At 44.7% G+C, this 20,450-nt stretch overlaps 1 protein-coding gene and 1 pseudogene across 1 annotated transcript in view; both read left to right on the top strand.

Moving 5' to 3' along the window:
• The first annotated feature begins 964 nt into the window (after positions 1–964).
• On the top strand, positions 965–1,306 carry LOC126493272 (60S acidic ribosomal protein P1-like; annotated as a pseudogene).
• Positions 1,307–10,201: 8,895 nt separating this feature from the next.
• Positions 10,202–20,450, top strand: part of Suclg1 (succinate-CoA ligase GDP/ADP-forming subunit alpha) — a 29,803-nt gene continuing 19,554 nt past the window's right edge. The window contains exons 1-2 of the mRNA XM_050130241.1: positions 10,202–10,360; positions 18,825–18,928. Coding sequence (XP_049986198.1) covers positions 10,264–10,360; positions 18,825–18,928 — 201 coding nt within the window. The 5' untranslated portion in view covers positions 10,202–10,263. The remainder of the gene's footprint in view (positions 10,361–18,824; positions 18,929–20,450) is intronic.

Genomic DNA, 20,450 nt, shown 5'->3' with positions numbered 1-20,450 from the left:
ACCCACAGATGTGGTTCTTAAGCAGAATCACCCACAGAGACATTGCAGATCTGCTGCTCCGGACGCCACTTTCAGATTCTATCTACTAGGTTTGCAGAAGCCTGGAGATCTGTATGCTTGTCTGTGGCTGAAAGTAGAACACTAAACTATGAGTTCTGTCAATTGTATTGTTGTAATACGTATGACTGGGGACAGAGATGGCTCAAAGGTTAGGAGTGCCATCTTGGTGTGGAATTTCCTCTCTTGGGGTGAAAACGTCTTAGAAGTAGGCAGTGGTGGTGGCCGTGCAAGTGAAAATAAACTTAAAATAGCCCTGCTTGTGAAAAACCAAACCAAACCAGTAGCTGGGCAGGTGCTGTGTTCTGACTGGGTCCCTGCAGACTGAATGTGCTTGCTCTCACTTGTGCCTTCTGCTCCCCACATCTCTTTAGACTTGAATCTCTGGGCTCTAGTCACTCTCTGTTGCTGTGAGAAAACACTCTGACCCAAAGCTGCTTTGGGAGAGAAGGTGAATCCCTTGTAATCCTTGTGTTGGGGAGGCAGAGGCAGGAAGATCCCTGGGATTCTCTGGCCAGTCAGCCTAGCTTAACCAGTGAGCCAATGAGAGAGAGATCATTCCTCCAAGGGGGACAGTGCCTGAAAAATAAAACACCCATGGTACGTGTGTCTGTATGTGCGCGCACACACACACTCACTCACACACACACACTCGTGTGCTCACACACAAATAAGACTTTACTTTTGTAAGTACTGATGACATATAAACTCAGGAAGTATATGGAAGAAAGCCTTGAATGTTCCTGATATATATCTATATGATAGCCTTTGTTGTTAAGTATTTTAAAACAAAGACCTTTCCTCAGCTGCCACCAAGGTGCTCGATTGGTCATTTCTGAGGAAGCTAAGGCCACGTTGGGGTGAAGTCTTCATCCTGTGACCGGCAACTGTGAGGGCAGTTGGTCACATGGCCTTCATCTTTGAATTCTCTGCATTCCCCCTTATCCTGCACGACCACGGCGAGGACAAGGTGATGTCTCAGAGGAGAAGATCAATGCCCTCATCAGAGTAGCTGGTGTCAATGCTGAACTTTATGACCTGACTTGTTTGCCAAGGCCTTGGCCAATGTCAACATTGGGAGCTTCATCTGCTGTGTAGTGGCTGATGGGCCCGCTCCAGCAGCTGAAGCTGTGCCAGAAGGCAGCCTGCCTGCTCCACCGCTGTTGCCCCAGCTGAGGAGAAGGTGGGAGCAAAGAAGGAAGACTCCGAGGAGTCTGAAGATGACACTGTCTTTAGTCTTTTGGACTAAACCTTCTAACACGTCCAATAAAAGCTGAACCTGTTGCTGGACTGACCTCGGTTGTATGCCACAAGCACAGGTTCTTGAGGTTTCAAACATAAAATAAGAAAAAGACCTTATGCTATTTTAACAACCAGAAAAGTAACTAGGTGTAAAATTGGCACAAGAAAGTACAGACTTTGGCAGAGGCCAGGGTGGAATGGATTAGGAACAACATAATTAAACCTTCAGTGAAAAGAAAGGTATCAGGCCCAGGAGATGGTCCGCCAAGCCTGACGACCCAAACCCACTCAGGGGAAGGAGAGAACCAACTTCTACAAGTTATCCTCCCCACACACATATGCGAAATAAATAAAATTTGAAAACTTTTAAAAGGATGTCTCTGTTCTATGAAGATAAAAGGAAAACAGCAGGTTAACTGAGCAAATTGGAAGATTTAGGGCCAGAGTCTATTCTCCTGATGAAGCAGAGGCTACGGTCAGTTGTTGAGAAGAATGGAACAAAGGTGTCGTATAAAGACAAGAGAGTGAACTGCTTAAAATTGTGTTCCTATTTACATATATATATATGTATATATATTTGATCAATTCTCAAAGGAGTCTTTGATCTGTTCTTCCTCAGAACTGGAAACGTGGCCTCTAAAATTAGCTGCCCTTAGCTTTGACTAAGGGAAGGTGGGAAGGTGGCTGGCTCAACTTTGCAAGGGGTTTGTGATGAGTATTTTGTTCCTTTGGCGACATCTTGTGGTCAAACAATATATTACTAGATGAGTTTGGAATTGTGGATCTGATTGGTAGATTTTGTAAAAGACTTGAGAGGTTAGTGTCTCAGAACTTATGAAAACCAATAGTTATTACTGTATTTCCCATACGGTGTTTAGACATTGTTTATATATAAAACTTATAATCCACGGTCAGTCTTGGGTAATTGTATTCTGGGAATTTTTTTGGAAAAGAAACAAAAAAAAGATTCCCTGTTCCTCAGGTGATTCCAATGTGCAGTCAAGTCCCAGTACCTCTAGCTTAGGTCCTTGCTCTTCACGGTGTGATTTGTGGGCCAGGAGCATTGTCGTCATCTGGATCTTGTTAGATACACAGACTCGAACGTCCTGCCCCCAACCTCCTGAATCAGCCAGTGTTATATTTCGCAAGCAGCTCACTGAATGTTAAGTTTTAAGGAGGGCTGTCACGAAAACAAGAAGGGTATACAGCATACACAAGGTAGCAATGGTGCCCCGCGGGTGGGCTTCTCCTTTCTTATGACTCCCAGCTACAGGATGTGAGTTACTTTATGACCCCACTGGAAGACTTTTACCGTAAGAAATTCCATCTTCAGCAGAGCCATCAACTCTCTCTGTTCTGCAGTGCTCCCACGGTCTCTGCTAAAGCACTTGAGGACAGTATTGTTCTTCCCTTGTCTTTCTTCTTTGAGTTCCTCTCCCTCCTAAGCATCCTGTATGTTGTCTATATACAATACTTTTGCAGATCTTTTTCTAGAAATTTCACAATAAACATAGCCGTCAGAACTGGGGGTGATCTGGGAGGCCCTAGCAAGCTAGACTTGACCATTCATCGTCTGTAGGTCAGTTAAATGGATGAGAGAAAGTAAACCATAGAAGGTGAGATTTAGTCAACGTGACTACTTCTGGAAGAAGAAAGAAGTCCTGGATTCCACAAGTCCATATTCCGGGTCTCAACATGAGACTTGACTTTTGATAGGAGGCAGCTAACTAAGATAACTCAGCAGTCCTGGTCAAGGTTCAGTCCCACCCCAACCATCTGGGCTCCGGTCTCTCTAGCATGGCACTCTAAGTCAGAATCCTACAAAGTGTCTTTCTGGAAGACAGTCACCCTCTCTGGCTGGCACGGGCTTCAGCCTTCTCCTTCTCCCCGCACTAGATTCCAGGGGAAATTTTGGTTTCCTGGGGGCTTCTTGTCTCAATGCAAAGAAGGGTGGAGGCAAGTGTCTGTCCAGAATATTCCTGTCCCTGCTGGCATGGTTACACATAGAACAACTTTCTTCTGTTGAGGGCCTCTCTTGCTCCACTCAGAATTCTATTTGTCAACCGTGTTCATAGTGAAAGAAAACCCCTTCTTTCTCACCATGGGAAAAGCAAACAGCCACGTAGACCTAGGAGGTTGCCAAGTTTTGTGGGCAATAAAGGGCAAACGAGTTAACTATTAACCAGCAGACAGCATAATTTCCCTCAATACCTTGACCTCGGCACCTCTCTTCTCTGGCGGCTCTCTTTCTGACATTTCTGCCCAGGATAGTTAGGCAGTGAAGGCAGGAAGCCGGTCTCCTTCCTCTCTCTCTAAGGGGATCCAGGCAGCAGCAGTTGAAATAAACACGGGGCCATTTGAAGTCACAGTCAGTGGATCTGGGGTGCTTAAAGTGGATCTGGGGTGCTTAAAGCTGTACAAGGGGAATTTCAAGAAATTGATGATTCAAATTCATTTTGCCACCTTGCTGTTTACTAGTGGCCTCTCAGGTCACTGGTACCCTCATTATTTTGTACTTAACGGTACAGAATTGTGGAAATATTAAGATGTTTGGCAAGCTTGAGGAGCATCGGAGCTGTGGGAGGGCTCATGGGAGACAAAAGGCGATTTGAGGTAAAGAAAGAGAAGGGCTAATGGCCGGTCACTAAGGTAAGGAGTTCCCACTTTCTCACCCAAAGCTGGTACTGTTATGTAAAATCACAGTGTTAACTTAAAACAAACAAAATACTAAACAAAAGTTAGTTTTGAAGCAAGGTATGTATCCACAGTGGTTTGGGATTTACTATGTACCCCAGACTGGTCTGAATTGGTGACCCTTCTCCAGCCTCAGCCTCCCAAGTGCTGGTTGTTACCCCTCAAAGAAACTGGGACAAATGGCTAACTGGGGTCCCTATTAGTATGCTAAAGCCCACACTGGCTAGGCTCACTCAGTACCTGTGACTCCACCAGGCATGCTACCCTAAACCTCTAGAGCCCGGGGGTTTAGCTTCTCATCTCCCAGCTTCTCCCTATATAACCCTGACATTTCGACAAAGCATTCTCTTGGTCCTCCTCTTGGCTCCTTCCTCTCTTGGTCCACACTCCCCCCCCCCCCCCCCCCCCCCCCCCCCCCCCCGTGTCTGTCTCCTGCCTTCTCTCTTTTCCTCTCATTCTCTCCTCTCATGGCAGGTTCAGATTACTGGCTGTGTTCAGTCTGCTATTGTCTCTTCCTGCTCTGGACTCTCCCCGATGCCCCTGTCTCTAATATCTACAGTTAAAACCCTTCTCCTCAACTATACTTTAAAGCGATCTTGTCCTCATTTTCATTCACTGGTGACCGCCACTGATAGCCAGGGTTCAGAAAGCACCCCTGGAAGTTCCAGGTTCTTGTGTCCCATAATAAAGAACTTGAGAGAGACGGGCAAATAGGTAGATAGTAGCAAAGTAAGAGAAGCTGTTGAGAAAAGATATAACGGGGCTGTGGAGAGATGGCTCAGCCGCTCAGAGTACTTGCTGCTCTCATAGAGGACCCTAGTTTGGTTTCCATCAGCCTCATTGGAAGACTTGTAACTACCTGAAACTCCAGATTCAGGGACTCTCTAATGGCTTACACAGACATCGCACTCATGTGCACAAATCTACATACACACATAATTAAAAATTAAAGTCTTTCTTTAAAAATTAGAAAAGAAGCTGGTCATGGTGGCACATGCCTTTAATCTCAGCACTAGGGAGGCAGAGGCTGGAGGATCTCTGAATTTGAGGCTAGCCTGGTCTACAGAGCAAGTTCTAGGACAGCCAGGGAAGACTACACAGAGGAACCCTCTCTCGAAAACAACAACAACAAAAAAAGGAACAACAAAGAGCAACAAAAACAAACAAACAAGAAAACAAAGAAAGGTTGTGCATCGCGAGAGAAGAAACGGGCCAAGAGAGTGAGTTCACTTGCTTTAATGGCTCTGCCACACAAAGGACTGGGCTTTTATGTTACCTATCTTGAACTTTGGAGCTTGTTTGCAGTGTGGAGTTTTCTGAGCATGCTCTGTCAGTTATATGTAGTTCTACATGTAATTTCACTCATCACATGTCTCATTAGCCACTTAAATTTCCACTAGGTTTGTGTATTTTAGTATCACAGTGAGCCACAGGTCACCTTCATCCCCTCTGGGTGCCTCTGCACAAGTGCCAGCGGTTTGAGCCAGTTTTAGTTGGTCTTGGGTGTGTGTGCTCCAGCCGTTCTCCTTGCCAACTTTTTCATATGCTCATTTTGTGAGGCTTTGTACAAGGCTTTCCGGACCTCACTTTCCACTCTACCCTTGTGCTCACTGGGGTTCCAGGATGCAGCAGCCGGGCCAGCTGTAGCCTCTTTTTAAACCTTAGTTTAGTAGCTCAAACATTTTGTTCTTCAGTGACTGGAGGGGTGTGTATGTGTGTGTATGTGTGTAGAGATAGGCAGAGATATAGGGGTTCTTCCTTTGTAGCTTAGGCTGCTCTTAAACTCATAAGCTTTCTGCCTCAGTTTCCCAACTTCTATAATTAGAGACGTTCAACATTCACGCCTGACATGTGAGTGAAGTTACATTTTTATTTTGTTATCCATTGAAAGTTGGTTTCTGTACTTTAAATCTACTAACTTAAATTACTTTATATCAATTACACTGACAGTTCCTACAAATTACAAACATATGTATATATAAGTATATTAAAATATATAATGTTGTAATATTTCCTATCAGTGTAGCCATCAGAATGCACACAGTGGACAAGCTGAAGACATTCACCTGTTGAAGGGGCACTAGCCTACTTGAGCATGGTTCTGGCAGGCCTTGCCCTTCTCCCCAGTTCCTTCTGCCTTACCAGAAATCTTTAGATTACATTCCTAAACCTAGCCCCTAAGGTCCTTTTCCATATTTGGCCAATCTCTCCTCCTGAGGCTGACTACCAAGGTCCAGCTTTTAAAGTACTGAAATCCAGCAACCCAAAGCCCCCTTTTGGCTCACCTAATTAGCAGCCTCAGCTAAATGCTGGGGGTGGGGGTGGGGGTGGGGGGAGGGGTGTGTGTGGTGCACCTCCTCATGGCCTACACTTTCTATCTCTCTTCTAGGTGATGTCTTAGCCTGGTTATATATAGGTCTAGAGACAGCTAACTATTGGTGGGCCATGAGGGGCATCAATATTGTCTTGCCTGGCATTTCCTTCAGAGAATGTCACTGCTGGCTTAGCAGACAATAAAGGCAGAAAAGGCAACATTTCAGGGGATGGGGTGTGAATACATCTTCTACGAGGGGTAGAGAGACTTCAGGGGACATAAACCCTTAAGCACCTGAGGGTTCAAAGTTCTCAGCTTCGGTGGGGCCCTCCCACACATCCCCATTCCAAGTTACAGGACCCTGTTCTTTACCAACTAATTCCCTCAGTTAACCACAGAGACCTCCCAGCCTTGGACTTGAATTTTTGCTGTAATTCAGCCAGTCTTATAATGAGGGTTTTGGATTGATTTTTGATATTTTGAGCTCTGTGGCTGCTAGAGAGAAGATCCTCTTTTAGGGCACACTTAGAAACCTTTAGGCTGTTTATCTGCATCTGGAGTCGGTTAATTTTATCACCGAATTCATTGTCCTTCACTGTATTATGAGATGCTAGAAGTTGGTTAATTTTTTTTATTACAGAGTGCATTATTTTTCTTTCCCAGTTTATCCAGAGATGCTAGAAGTAACCAATCAGCAGCACCATTTTTCCCAATTTTTCCCACAAATTGTTTTATATACAGTTACTAAATCCATTGCCTCTCACATTTGGTGAATCGGGCTAAGCAAATGTATTTGTCATAGTTTGCCAAATAGTTCACATCATAGGTTTTCAATACTTTCGGAGCTTCTAAGAGAGAGGCTTCAGTAACAGTAGGCATTGGCAAGTTGGAATGCCTCCTCCTGATACTTCAAAAATTCATCATTAGACTTCGGAAGGTGTAGAACCACTTCTCAGTCAGGGCTCGCTACAGCAGTGGTTCTCAACCTGTGGGCCACGACCTCTTGGGGGTGGGGTCTGTCAATCCTTTCACAGGGGTCACTTAAGATCATTGGCAATATCATATTTTTACATTATGATTTATACCAGTAGAATTATGAAGGATAAACAAATAGTTTTATGGTTAGTGGTCACCACAACATGAAAAACTGTATTAAAGGGTCACAGCATTAGGAAGGTTGAGAACCACTGCTCTAGAGGAACAGAACTGATAGAATACATGCACACACATACATTTTGTATATGTATATTATGTATACATATACACATGCATACACACATTTATTCATTAACAGAAGGCTCAGAATCCAGTAGTTACTTAGTCCACAAGGCTGGGTGTCGCAGGTGGTCTTTATTGTATGCCAGAATCCTTAAGAAGTTGGCTTAAATGCCAATGAAGGAATGGACTTGCCAGTAAAAGCAGGAGCAAGCAGGCAAAGAGAACAGGCTTCCATCTTCCGTGTCCTTTATACATGCTGCCACAGTAAGGATGGCCCAGATTAAAGGTATGTTGTCCCACCTCAAAAGATCCAGATTAACAGTGGGTCTTTCTATTTCATGTGATTTAATGAGGAAAAAGCTCTTTACAGGTGCACCTAGCCACCAGGGTAATTCCAGATGTAGTCCAGTTGACAAACAAGAACAGCCATCACATTCTTCAAATTCAGCTTTCCCCAGGTTTTTTTAGATCAAGAGCCGAAGAGGGCTCTTGAGTTCCCGCAGCTTTGTACAAATGCAGCCTGAAATTCAGTGCTAATCTTTAGGTGAAGGCCTTCTCTCATCAGCTTGGCTGGGAGAGGAAGAAATGGAAACACTAAGCCCAAGACACAGTAGAATCAGTCCCTTCCATCAGTGAATTCTAGTCTTTTGTTCCCACTTGCGTGGGCTCTGCCACGAGAGTGGGAATTCAAAGACAAGCTTGGGCACTTATTAACTCTGTAGAGAGGAGGCTCCAGGATAGCCCTAGTTGGCTATGGCAATACCTCAAGTAGCCTGTGGCCCTAAGTTTTAGGACTTCAGTCAAAGTTCTGAGACAAATGGGACTGTCCTGTTCTACAAACGCCTGTTCACACCAGTGACCGCGCTTGGAGCATCATGCTACAATCATATCCTTAGTAAGAACTTACTTCCACCTGTTGCGTGCTTACCAGTCCCGAGAGCTTGTTGTACTATACTTACCACTTACATTCTTATGAGATGGGAATTTGATCCCGGTCTCACTGAGAAAACCAGAATCCCAGGGGCAGATCTAGACTATGAATCCACTTATGATTCCAACACTCAGTCTACGTATAAAGAGTATTATAGTCACTGTCTTGTGTACTGCTCCCTCCCCATTATGAAGTACAGAACTGTGGTGTGGCATAGTTCTTACATGGGCTTGACGTATCTTTAGGTCCCTCAAACGTTGTGGAGTCAATAAATAATGTGCACACTATTTTCCTTCTATAACAGTACACAATAAACTTTTCCATGTGCATGTGTGAGGAATTGCTCTAGGTGCTAGGGATGCATACCTCAGTGTACAAAATAAACTAAAATCGGTGCCTTCATGGAAATTCAGATTTATTAAAGTCAAGGTCCCACCCTTAGATGAAGAGCTACAATGGTTGCCTAATGGCTGCTAAGAAAGGAAGCTTTATTTTCTTCAGGGATATGCTCCTGCATGGTTATCCAATCCCAAGTGGTCAGCCTTGGACACATGTGCATATCAGCAATGCTAAATGGACTCAGTAGGGCCATGTAATTATACACTTATGTATGTAGCAATAGTAATGAATGAGGTCATGACTTTGGGAGGGGTAATACTGGGGGAATTTGAGGGCTGGGGGAGGGCCAGAGTGATGTAGATGCAATGCTCATACATGATGTTCTAAAAAAAAAATCAGCGATTTTTATGTAATTTATGCATATATACCTATATACAAAAATGAATATTTTAAAATATACATTGTTAACTAAATGAAGCAAAATTTTAAATTATTAAGTAAAGTCGCAGTGAAAATTTTGCTATTTAAAATTAGTCTTCATACTGAACTTATTTGGAAAGCAATGATAATGTTTAACTTCATCTCAAGGGCAGGATTTACAAGACAAGGAAGGGGCTTGTAGGCATGCGCAGCCAGAGATTAGTGCAAATTACAATGACGTTCTTAGTGAACTAGAATAGCTTTATTAATGATAATGATAGTGAACTTCAGGAACGCGGTGCTACGTAGGAAATCCTTGTGTTTTGGCTCTAGGTCTTACTAAGGTTTTTTTGAAAGTGGAGTGAATAGTTTTTTCCCAGTGGGGCAAAATTCACAATTTTATCTCGAATTGCAGTCCTCGGGATTTTTAACATTTAACACTAGGCAAAGGTAGGGAGTCGGTTTGTTGAACTAAGAGATTCCTGCTTCAGGAAACTCTCAGCTAAAGGAGCTTTAAGTCTTTAGTCTCCTTTCGTTCTCTCTTCCCCGGCCACTAGTGAGCGCGCAATCGGCCTCTATTACCAGGATTAATTTTCGGATTCTTACAAGAAAGGCATGGGAGGTATTATCTCCTCTGTAATCGTCGAGGAAAACCGAGGTGTAGGTCCACGGTTTGGGACATGGCATTGTGGTGGTGCTTTCCTGTCCCTGTGGTCGTTCGGTGCCCACGCCAGAACATCCTACCGCTTCCCTTTCCGCATGCCGCCAACCCAAAAAATACATTTCCCACAATCCCACGCGCCGACCGGGCCTCGCATGGGGTGTCCTCAACGTTGCCGTTATGCTTACGGTTACCTAAACCCAAATTTCGAGAGAAACTGAACTATTATCTGCTTTTCCAACCGCATTCTTCTTTTTCTTTCCCTTCTGTGACTATCGGTGTCCGAGAGGAGAGCAAATTTATTCAGGCTACTATTCTGGACACCTTTCTCGGCGAGCAAAGCGGTTTGCTAGCTAGGTTCCGGGGGCCTGGGAGTGTCATTGGGGGATGACCGCAGCCCTAGCTGCTGCAGCTGCTACCGCGATCATGGTGTCTGGCAGCAACGGCCTCGCAGCAGCCCGCCTGCTGTCGCGCACCTTCCTCCGTGAGTCGTGCCGGCACTCTCTCCTGCAGCTTTCGCACTGCAGCTTTCCGCAGTTCTCGGGCTCCACGTCCTGCCTCAGGCGGTAGCAGGGCTCTTCCAGGCGGGCCCTCGGGAGGGCCGAGGGAACCACGGGGCCAGACCCCAGTGGCAGCTCTCGGGGGTGGCGGGGACTTTGTCCGATTGGGCCGTGGATCGGTCGAGGCCAGATTCTGGATAGGGTGTCCTGCAGACCCGGGAACATATTCTAGCTTCTCCGGTGGCAAGTGGCGGGGTGGAGGTGGCGTCTAGGCTGGCCCTTCCTTGGAGCCAAGGGTGAAGAAGAGGTCCGGGATGAACTCTGCTGGGAGAGTGAGCGCTAGGGTTGAAGAGGCTATCGCCTGTACCAACTTGGGGTTAACTGGCCCGTTGTGTGGTAGGGCCAACGGAAAGGGGGGTTTCAGCGACCATAGTTTGCATGACCCTGTGGGTGCATAGAAGCTAGGGTTGGCAGGCACTTTCGCCACCAATGTGTTTTTCACCTGTAATTGCTAGCTAGGCTCTATGAACACCACAGTATCTGAGAACTAATCTCCCAGGGTTGCTGCTTTTCAGTAATGCTGACTCTTGAAAATTATTGCTGCGTCCAAAGTCTCTGTGTTAAGTATGTCAGGACAACCTTGCAATCGTTCACGTCCTGTTTGTCGTCTCGCTAATCCATTCATGCTTGTATAATAGTCGTTTTAAAAAACGATTTCTCACCGGGTGTGATGATTCACGCTTGTAATCCCACCCTGGAGGCAGAGGCAGGTGGATCTTTGCGAGTTTGAGGCCAGCCTGATCTACAGAGTGCCAAGACAGTCAGAGCTGTTACACAGAGTAACCCTGTCTAGAAAACAAAACAGACAAAAACCAATCATCCATCCGGTGCTCCAATGTGGGTCTCTGTCTCTTTCTCCTTTCATCGCCTGATGAAGGTTAATATTCAGGAGGATGACTATATGTTTTTCTTTGGGTTCTCCTTCTTATTTAGCTTCTCTAGGATCACGAATTATAGGCTCAATGTCCTTTATTTATTGCTAGAAACCAAATATGAGTGAGTACATCCCATGTTCTTCTTTTTGGGTCTGGCTTACCTCACTCAGGATAGTGTTTTCTATTTCCATCCATTTCCCTGCAAACTTCAAAAAGTCCTTGTTTTTTACTGCTAAGTAGTACTCTTAATATGTATATATTCCATACTTTCTTCATCCATTTGCTTTGTGGGAGCCTAGGCAGTTTGGATGCTCACCTTACTAGACCTGGATGGAGGTGGGTGGTCCTTGGACTTCCCACAGGGCAGGGAACCCTGATTGCTCTTTGGGCTGAGGAGGGAGGGGGACTTGATTGGGGGAGGGGGAGGGAAATGGGAGGCGGTGGCAGGGAAGAGACAGAAATCTTTAATAAATAAATAAATAAATAAATAAATAAATAAAACCAATCATCCAAACGAAAAGACTTCTCAAGTAATGTTTCCAGTCACATGAAAATAGGAGCATATTGCAATGAATCCGAGAGAACGTGGTTTGTGAAATGCAGCTGTGTCCTGCCTGTTACTAACAGGAGAAATGATTGCCAGTTAAAATTGTGATGAGCCATTGGTTGTCCGATACATCCAGATTTAAGAGATGGTAAAAACTGGAGTGATTTGGTTTCATTGTACAGAATCAGTGAGTCAGATGACAACCTGTGAACAGCAAGCCTTTCCCCTCTAGTCCTTGTTTACACTTCGTTTCTGCTTCTTCTTGCACCCGATAGTGAGATTCAGTTCCTTTCTTGAGTATCCTAAAAGTGTTCAAGGATAAGTGTGCACACAGTAGCTGTACTTCATTGCCAAATCGTTAGAGGACAAAGGCTTTGCCAAATAGGAAAGAGTTGAGTTTATTTGGGGTAAGTTTTCTGGAGCTCTTTCTTGAACGATTAAAAGGATACAGAATGTGTTCTAGATAGAAGGAAAGGAGGGATTTGTACCAGTATAATTGCTGTTGTCGGGAGGGTTTGAACACTAGTGTGTTGGGTATGGGGCTAATCCAACTTAATTGGAATCGTTTGTGGGTTAAGATGTGAAAGACCAGATGTACACTTTAGTCTGGTCAATGGGACTGCCCAGCAGAATGTGCTCACCTACACACTGGTGTTCTCTCCTGAGGTCTTGCTGGTCCAAGGCTCTAAAACAGCCAGGCCTCCATCCAGAAGGTCTGCTGTCTTAACGGAAGCGTCTCTAGAAGAATGTCTAGATGATCTGGTTCCTTAAGTTTGTTTTTTAAACAAAACTTGGCAATCCTCACCCCAAAGGGCTTTCTTCTTAGACTCCCAAGACTGAAAGCCTAAAATCTACTTAGCTTTCTGTTGCTGGAGTTGTCTTGGATCTGAGTTATGTTATTAGAGCTCTGACGGGTCTAAGACCTAAACCAGGGTGTTTTTGTATTAGTACTAAGGTTGCCAATGACTGTGTTTAACGGTTAAAAACTTCTGAGTTGGCAGACCTCAAATCCTCTCACACCAGCCATATTCCCAGGCCCCTGAAGTGGCCACATTGCCTTACAAGCTGCAGCCTCCTCCTCCTCCTCCTCCTCCTCCTCCTCCTCCTCCTCCTCCTCCTCTTCCTCCTCCCTCTTCTCCTCCTCTTCCTCCTCCTTCCCCCCTCCCCCCTCCTCCTTTTCTTCTTCTTCTAGAAAGTCACAAATTAGTTAGGTTAAAATAACTAGAGATGATAAGGAATCCCACCTCCCACCCTTAAATGTTAGCTGTTGCCACTTTATGTGTTGAGGTCCCAAGTTTCGCAATGTTGGTTTAAGTTAAAAAAGATAAAAAGGCAAGCAGACTTTGGTGCTACAGGCCCTGTTGGAGGACAATTGAGAAATGCTCAGCTGCCCATCCTACACTCTTACGGCTCATGGAAGAAGGGTAAGAATCCTGTTGCTGTAGGGAGGATGGATAAATGGGAAGTGACAATCATTTCTGATGAGAATGTGTAAGAGTTTATAAACACCACTGAGGCTGAAATGAAGTTTTAAAAGAAACCTAAAGTGTGGTAGGATCTTTTAAAGTATCAGTTGGGAGTATCATATTTTCAGAATAGTTAGTAAGAGCAGGTAATATTTTGGTCCTTAGAATTACGGTATTGGTGTCAGAAAGTAGACTTTACAATCTGCTTAGTTCTAATGTTTTGTTTGGCCAGTGAGGAAACATATGCCGAGAATTTCCCAGGTAGTGTCCAAGGAATCTCAGAATCCAGCTCTGCTGGCACTGTGCAGTGTGCCTTGGAACGCTTGATCCTTCTTGTTAGAAGCAGGATTTCGGCACGCTCAGTGACCTGCTTACAGGAGCTACTTGCCTTTCTTATATCTTTAGCAAGTTACACAGGCTGTTTGTAGAGTCACAAAAGCATTTGGAAGTGTGTGGAATAAGAGATACTCAACAGTTGATATTACCGTTTCTAGTCTCTACTGCTGTTTGTGTCTAAGAACTCAGCCTTTATTTCAGAAATAGAAGCCTGTATGCAAATGCCTTCCTTGATGTAGCCTTGAGAAAAGTAACTTGATTTTCCGGCCTCTTAGTTTCTTTACGGCAACACTGAAGTTTAAAATGATTTCTCCTAGATATAGGAGAATAATTTGAGTTTGCCACTTGGCAGATATTTTATCGTGTTAGACCCATTTATTGATTTTTACTTTATAACATTCATAAAATTGGAATGTCTTCTCATTGTTGATACATTATAAAACATCGAACACATTATATCCTTCTGTTTACACTTTGTTCTTAAAACATGAGGAGTGTTTTAAATTTTATGAAACATGGTGCTTTGATCAACTAAGACAGTAGTATCGGATGTGTCATTAAGATAGTGAATACAGAGCTTTGTCTTAGGGATTTGGGGTAAGTGGGTGCTGAGGTGCTCCCATGCATTGTAGGTCTGTTGTGTAACCTTCCTCTGCGTTAAAATGCCATCCTGCTGGAAAGCTCCTTAAGCAGGAAGGTAAACAACTCAAAATAGCTTCCGGAAGGCCCTAAAACTGACCAACTTCAGGAGGCTCCTTCCTCTCAGGCTAAACAATAAAAGCTGAGCCTCCCCCTCCATCAGAAGGAAGCCAGGCTACAAAGACGGTCAGACAGCAAGGCCACAGAGACTCTCAGAGAGCAGGCTGGCTTCTGGGAAAAAGCAGAAAGCAGGCAACCTGCCCAGAAGAGGTTTAGACCAACCGTGGCACCAGGAAAGGACACTCCAGCCCGCTGAGCCGCCTACCGGCTGTGTAGTGCACTCCGGGTTCCCAGCTCTGTGAGCTGTCTCCCATGCTGCCACCAGGCTTTGGTGGCACAGCTGTCTTTGAGTCATTTCCAGTCCTGTCGGTAACCCCTCACCCATATTCCTGAAAGTAACCCCAGTAAAACTCATTGGTTCACCCAGGTGCATTTTGTTGGTATTTCTATTTTAGTCTGCCCTGGGCTCTCTATCTGGGTTAAGTACATGTGTGAGTTGTGTCTCCCTGGGAAAGTTTTGTCACACAACATGGTCTCCTCATGTGTGGACCACTGTAACTTGTATTTTGTATATGGTTAATGCTATGTTTAGGACATGCTTGAGTGTCCCCCAAGAGTTCTCATGCCAGGTGTCTCCGATGTGGTGAGATCTGGAAGGTGGTTAGGTCACTGCAATCATGGTGCCTAGAAGAGATTTCCGCTAGTCTGGGTTACTCCTGAGTGAGCTGCTGTGCATGGCTGCCCACGTGCTTAGCCAGCCCCTGGGCATTTATTATTCCCTTGCCGCCCTTCCACCATGTTCTAGTTACCAGCGGCTGAGCAGGTGAGGCTGCTCTGAAGTAGTGGTTCTCAGCTCCTAATCATAATATTATTGGGGCTTATGGCACTTCATAACTGATTTTTCTATTGTTATGAATTGTAGTGTAAATATTTGTTATGTAGGATATCTGGTATGAGATCCCAAAGGGTTTACACTCAGAACCACTTTCTTTTCTTTTAAAAGAAAACCCCCCCACCCCAAAGGGGTTACACTCAGAACCACTGCTTAAAGTGTGAGCTGAACAAACTGGTTTTCATTGTAATTAGTTACTTTGTTCAAAGTCACTTTGTTAAATCAGCAGCAAGTGGGCCAGTACAGTTAAAGTTTACCCCTGTTGAATTCATGAATTCAGACATACCAGTAAAGAAGGAACAGGAACATAGTTTTCAGGGTTGAGTTGAAGAGTATTTTCATAAGCAATCAGGTTATTGAGTAGGGATGCCCTGGTCACAAAAGGCCCTGCTTAGTCCCACCTGGCAGGGCTCTTTGGCTCTATATTGCAGCATTAATAGCCCCGGGCATTTTATAATACAGCCGCTACCTATATGAGATAGGACTGACAAACCCATCTCCTCCGTGGAAAGCATCTTCCTCAGCACCCAGGCCTTTTCCTTTGGCAGTTTACTTATTTCAGTTTGTCCTTTCTTGGTTTCGTGCTTCTTTGCTAAGATTTGGTTCTCTTACAGACCCAGGAGGCTTCTGTGGGTAGGACTTGAGTCTTGTCTTAAGTACTCAAGAACTTTAGCCCCTGGTGGATAGCTGCCACACTGGTTCTTACAGCAGTTTGCTCTGCTCACTCTGCAGCAGGGATACTAATGCTAGTAAGGTCATGATTAGTGAAGCCACACATACTGTACCCAGCCACTGTTCTACACGCGGTTTAGAAACGTATTTACATCAGCCAATGAAGGACATAATAGTATCTGTATGTAAAAATACAAATGTTCCACGAAAAGATTCCCAATTTCTATGTGAATGCTTCACAGTCTGTGTCACAGAGGTTTATTTGTGTAGAATGTGCGCGAGGGCAGGCCAGGGAGATGGATTACCACACAGGTCTGATGACCTGAGCGCCATCTGTGGAACCCAGGTAAAGGAGTAAGGAGAGAACTGACTCTCCAGAGCTCTTCTCTGACCTCCCACGCTGATGATAATACCGGTCTGTCTGTCCGTCTGTCTGCCTTTTTAAAAGAATGTACATAGATAGCATTTCTTGGTGGGTTTAATTGATTTTGAAGTGCAAACCTTATATTCTTTCTTTAGACTAGTGGTTCTCAACCTTCCTAATGCTGTGACCCTTTAATACAGTTCCTCATGTTGTAGTGATCCTTAACAATAGAACTTTTTTTGTTGCTACTTCATAACTGGAATTTTGCCACTGTTATAAATTGTAATGTAAATGTCTGTGTTTTCTAGTAGTCTTAGGCAACCCCTGTGAAAGGGTCATTTGACTTCCCTGAAAGGGTTGCGACCCACAAGTTGAGAACCACTATTTTAGGGGAAGCTTTACTTTTGTGCCTATGTAGGGTTTCAGGAAAGTACCAGGCACTTTGATGCCTTGTATACAGCCTTCATTCCATGGTAGCAGCACACCCTCCCTGTACACAGCTGTTAGCCCTTTTACAGATGAGAGCACTAAGGCTAAGGAGATGAAAAGCATTGCCCTGGTTTGCACTGCTGGAGACCACAGAGCATGAACACTAGCCCAAGCCTGTCTGGTTCCTAGGAGTGATCTCAGCTGCTCCTGGGAACAGTACCAAGGCTATGCTGGCCAGTGCTAGAGCCTCTGGAGATGGCCCAGGTTGTGGCCCTGATAGCTCTCACCATCAGTTTAATCATGGCCACCTTCAGGCTTGCCTGTTGTTTAATTTAGTGTGTTTGTTTTCTCTATAGTAAAGTTCAGAATCTCACTGTAAGTTCCTCTATGACTGTCATCAGTGGTATTTCTTGTTTATGGCCTTTATGCCTAAGTCTGTGAACTCAGGGCAAAGTTGATCTGAGTAGCATCCCTGGGCTCTGCTGCACAGTGCAGTGGGATCGGCCTTTTAGGCCTCGAGTCTCTGTTGTGGGATCTCTTGGCTGTTCCCTGGGAGCCAGAACTTGACTGCAGCATGGCCCCGTGTTTAGCACAGTCTGGTTCAGGGCTGTATCTGTCTATGTACATACGGTGCAGTTGTCTGTGTACATGCAGTGCTGCTGTCTGCGTACATGTGGTACAGCTGTCTGTGTACATGTGGTACAGCTGTCTGTGTACATGAGTGCAGCTGTCTGTGTATATGTGGTACAGCTGTCTGTGTACATGTGGCACAGCTGTCTGTGTACATGAGTGCAGCTGTCTGTGTACATGCGATACAGCTGTCTGTACATGTGGCACAGCTGTCTGTGTACATGAGTGCAGCTGTCTGTGTACTTGTGGTGCAGCTGTCTGTGTACTTGTGGTACAGCTGTCTGTGTACATGTGGCACAGCTGTCTGTACATGAGTGCAGCTGTCTGTGTACATGCGATACAGCTGTCTGTGTACATGTGGCACAGCTGTCTGTGTACATGAGTGCAGCTGTCTGTGTACTTGTGGTGCAGCTGTCTGTGTAGATGCATTATAACTGACTGTGTACATTGGCGCTGCTGTCTGTACATGCGGTGCAGCTGTCCGTGTACAAGCAGAACTCTTCTTCCCTAGAGGGTCAGGCTGACATCTGAGCCTGTCTCTTCCCTGGAGGATTGGCTCTTCAGACACCCCTTCTAGTAGGTGCTTCTTCAGCTGTGCACTTGAGGTCTGAACACTAGGAAGTAGGAAAGTGCTCAGAAGTGGGGGAAGGCGCTGAGAAATACCTGAGGAGATAGATTTGCTCTGGCTCTCATGGGCTCCTCTGAGTTAGGAAGACGACCTGGCTGCTTTGAAGAGGGCTATAGAGAAGACAGGCTAAGAGTCTCTGTGAAGGTTTAGAAGGCAACTCCTAATTGTGAGTCATGTGCTCTTTGACTGATTTTTGAAGTAGGAGTGGGTTATAGTAACTACTTAGGTTTCTCAGTCTCTCTTGAGGTGGGTTGCCAGACATAACTTAGGAATGTGGCTTTTTGTTGGTTTGTTTTCATATTTCTCTTCTCATCTACTTTAGAAATTGTAGGCGTTTGAGCCTACATCAGAAGGGCTCAAACTAAGTGATCTTGGGTTGCATCTTAGGCAGATTTATCCCATGACTTATCCTTTCCTGCATGGGTCTTCTTGAGGGGTAAGGTAGCTCTTACATTCCTCAAGGGTGCCCCAGCTCCCCTGGTGCTCACGGGTACGGCGGCTCATGGCGGAGTCGGGTGCTGCACTTGGTAAACATTATAAGGAATAATTTCAGAGTTTAATTGAAACCCTTAAATTTGAATCCCAGGTTCCCTTGGGAATGAAAATTACAAATTTCAGCTTTTCTTTCTCTGTTCAGAAAGCAGTAGAAGATTGTGTTTCTCCGTCACAAGGGATAGGCGCTTGTGTTTGCTTTTCTAGTTTGTGTCTGGTGTGCACCTGTCTCAGGAAGTGGTCACAGCATTGCTCTTGTGTTAGAAGTTTAGTTTTGGAAAATTTGGGTCATTAAATTTCATTCATGGCTCAAAAGTGTTGGAAAATTGTAACGTGTCCTATTTTCTTCACTTCTCAGTGCAGCAGAATGGGATACGACACAGCTCTTACACAGCTTCCCGGAAGCATCTCTATATTGACAAAAACACGAAGGTCATTTGCCAGGGTTTCACTGGCAAGCAGGTATGTGCATCTACATTTTTATTAAAGTGCAGACTAAAGATGTAAAAAAAATTTGTTTTTATTAACACAAAAATAGTACTATATGTATTATTGGAGTAGAACTATATCGTAGCTCAGAAAGGGCCGTGTGTTAGGAAGACAGGAGGTGTCATAAGCCTGTGAGATTGTGATTGTGTTTAAACGTAGCTTGAGGATCCACAGGGGTGACAGTGTCGGAGACTCAGCAAGTACAGGACTCCTGGTTTTCCTCCAGCACTGCGAGAGACTTCTGTTCCTTTGAGTACTAGGTAAATAGATTGTAGAGAAAACCTTGTTCTAAACATAGAATCCACAGCTCAGTATGAAGAAATGCACAGATGCAGAGAGGCTCCTGGACAGTGTGGGCAGATGAACCTGCAGGTGACTTTTCCCACTGGGTACCCTCTCTGGGGCAAGTGGTCGCTGAGGAAGACAGTGGGCAAACTTGCTCTTAAGATTGGAATTGACTTTTATGAGTTTCTATTCACATCTTCTCCCTCTCCCTACTTCTGTCATAGAGTTTGCCTAAGTTGAAAGGTACTGTGAATTGATTCTACAATAAAACCATCATAAGAGTCTCCTTTCCCTCTTTCTAACCATTCTGCTCCCCAGGAGTCCTCTGTTAAGTTGGCATATGTCCTTCCAGATGAAAATACAGGTACCCCAGTTTTCTTTCTGAGGAGTGAGATGGTAAACGTCAGTATTTCTTTCTCAGTTTAAAAAGCTGTGTAGTTGTTTTCAGTGAAGAGGTTATCCTGGAAAGGGCAGGGCTGCTGTTTGCTGTTCGGATTTATTTCTGTGGTCTGTATGTCTCATTTTAAAAACACACGTCCAAGTATTTTGTATTTATATAGTACATCTTTTACAGTATTTGTACTGTCGAATTGTTCTAATCCAGTGTAATTTACAAAATCAGGTGCAGGCACAGTCTCCCAGATTGCCAGGCCTGAATCTGGAGGGTGCTAACTGAAGACCAGCCAGATCTCACAAATGTCCGTATACAGACATCCTCAAAAGTTATATTGCACATCCCGAGGGAAGGAGGTGTGATCTGTACTTCTTTCCAAGTACAGTCTAGTTTTGTGTATGCTACATTAGCATATAATCAAATTTTTTTAAAATGATTTATTTGCTTATTATGTTACACTTGCATGCACGCTTGCAGCCATATGGGGGCACCAGGTCTCATTATAGATGGTTGTGAGCCACTATGTGGTTACTGAGATTTGAACTCAGGAACTCTGGAAGAATAGCCAGTGCTCTTAACTGCTGAGCCATCTTTCCAGTGTTGTAATGTGCGCGGCGGGCTACGTTCCTGGCACCCAGCCACCCGCGCGGCTAGCTTTACATGAAATAATTACACAAAACTGTATTCTTTTAAACACTGCTTGGCCCATTAGTTCCAGCCTCTTATTAGCTAGCTCTTACATATTGTTCTAACCCATTTCTAATAATCTGTGTAGCCCACGAGGTGGCTTACCAGGGAAGATCTTAACCTGCGGCT

The sequence above is a fragment of the Alexandromys fortis genome, unplaced genomic scaffold (assembly GCF_014885135.2).
Source record: "Alexandromys fortis isolate MF-2015 unplaced genomic scaffold, M_Fortis_MF-2015_v1.1 scaffold_336, whole genome shotgun sequence".
NCBI classification, from domain to species: Eukaryota; Metazoa; Chordata; class Mammalia; order Rodentia; family Cricetidae; genus Alexandromys; species Alexandromys fortis.
The sequence above is the reverse complement of the archived record's forward strand: the minus strand, read 5'-3'. Positions and strand labels throughout refer to the sequence as shown.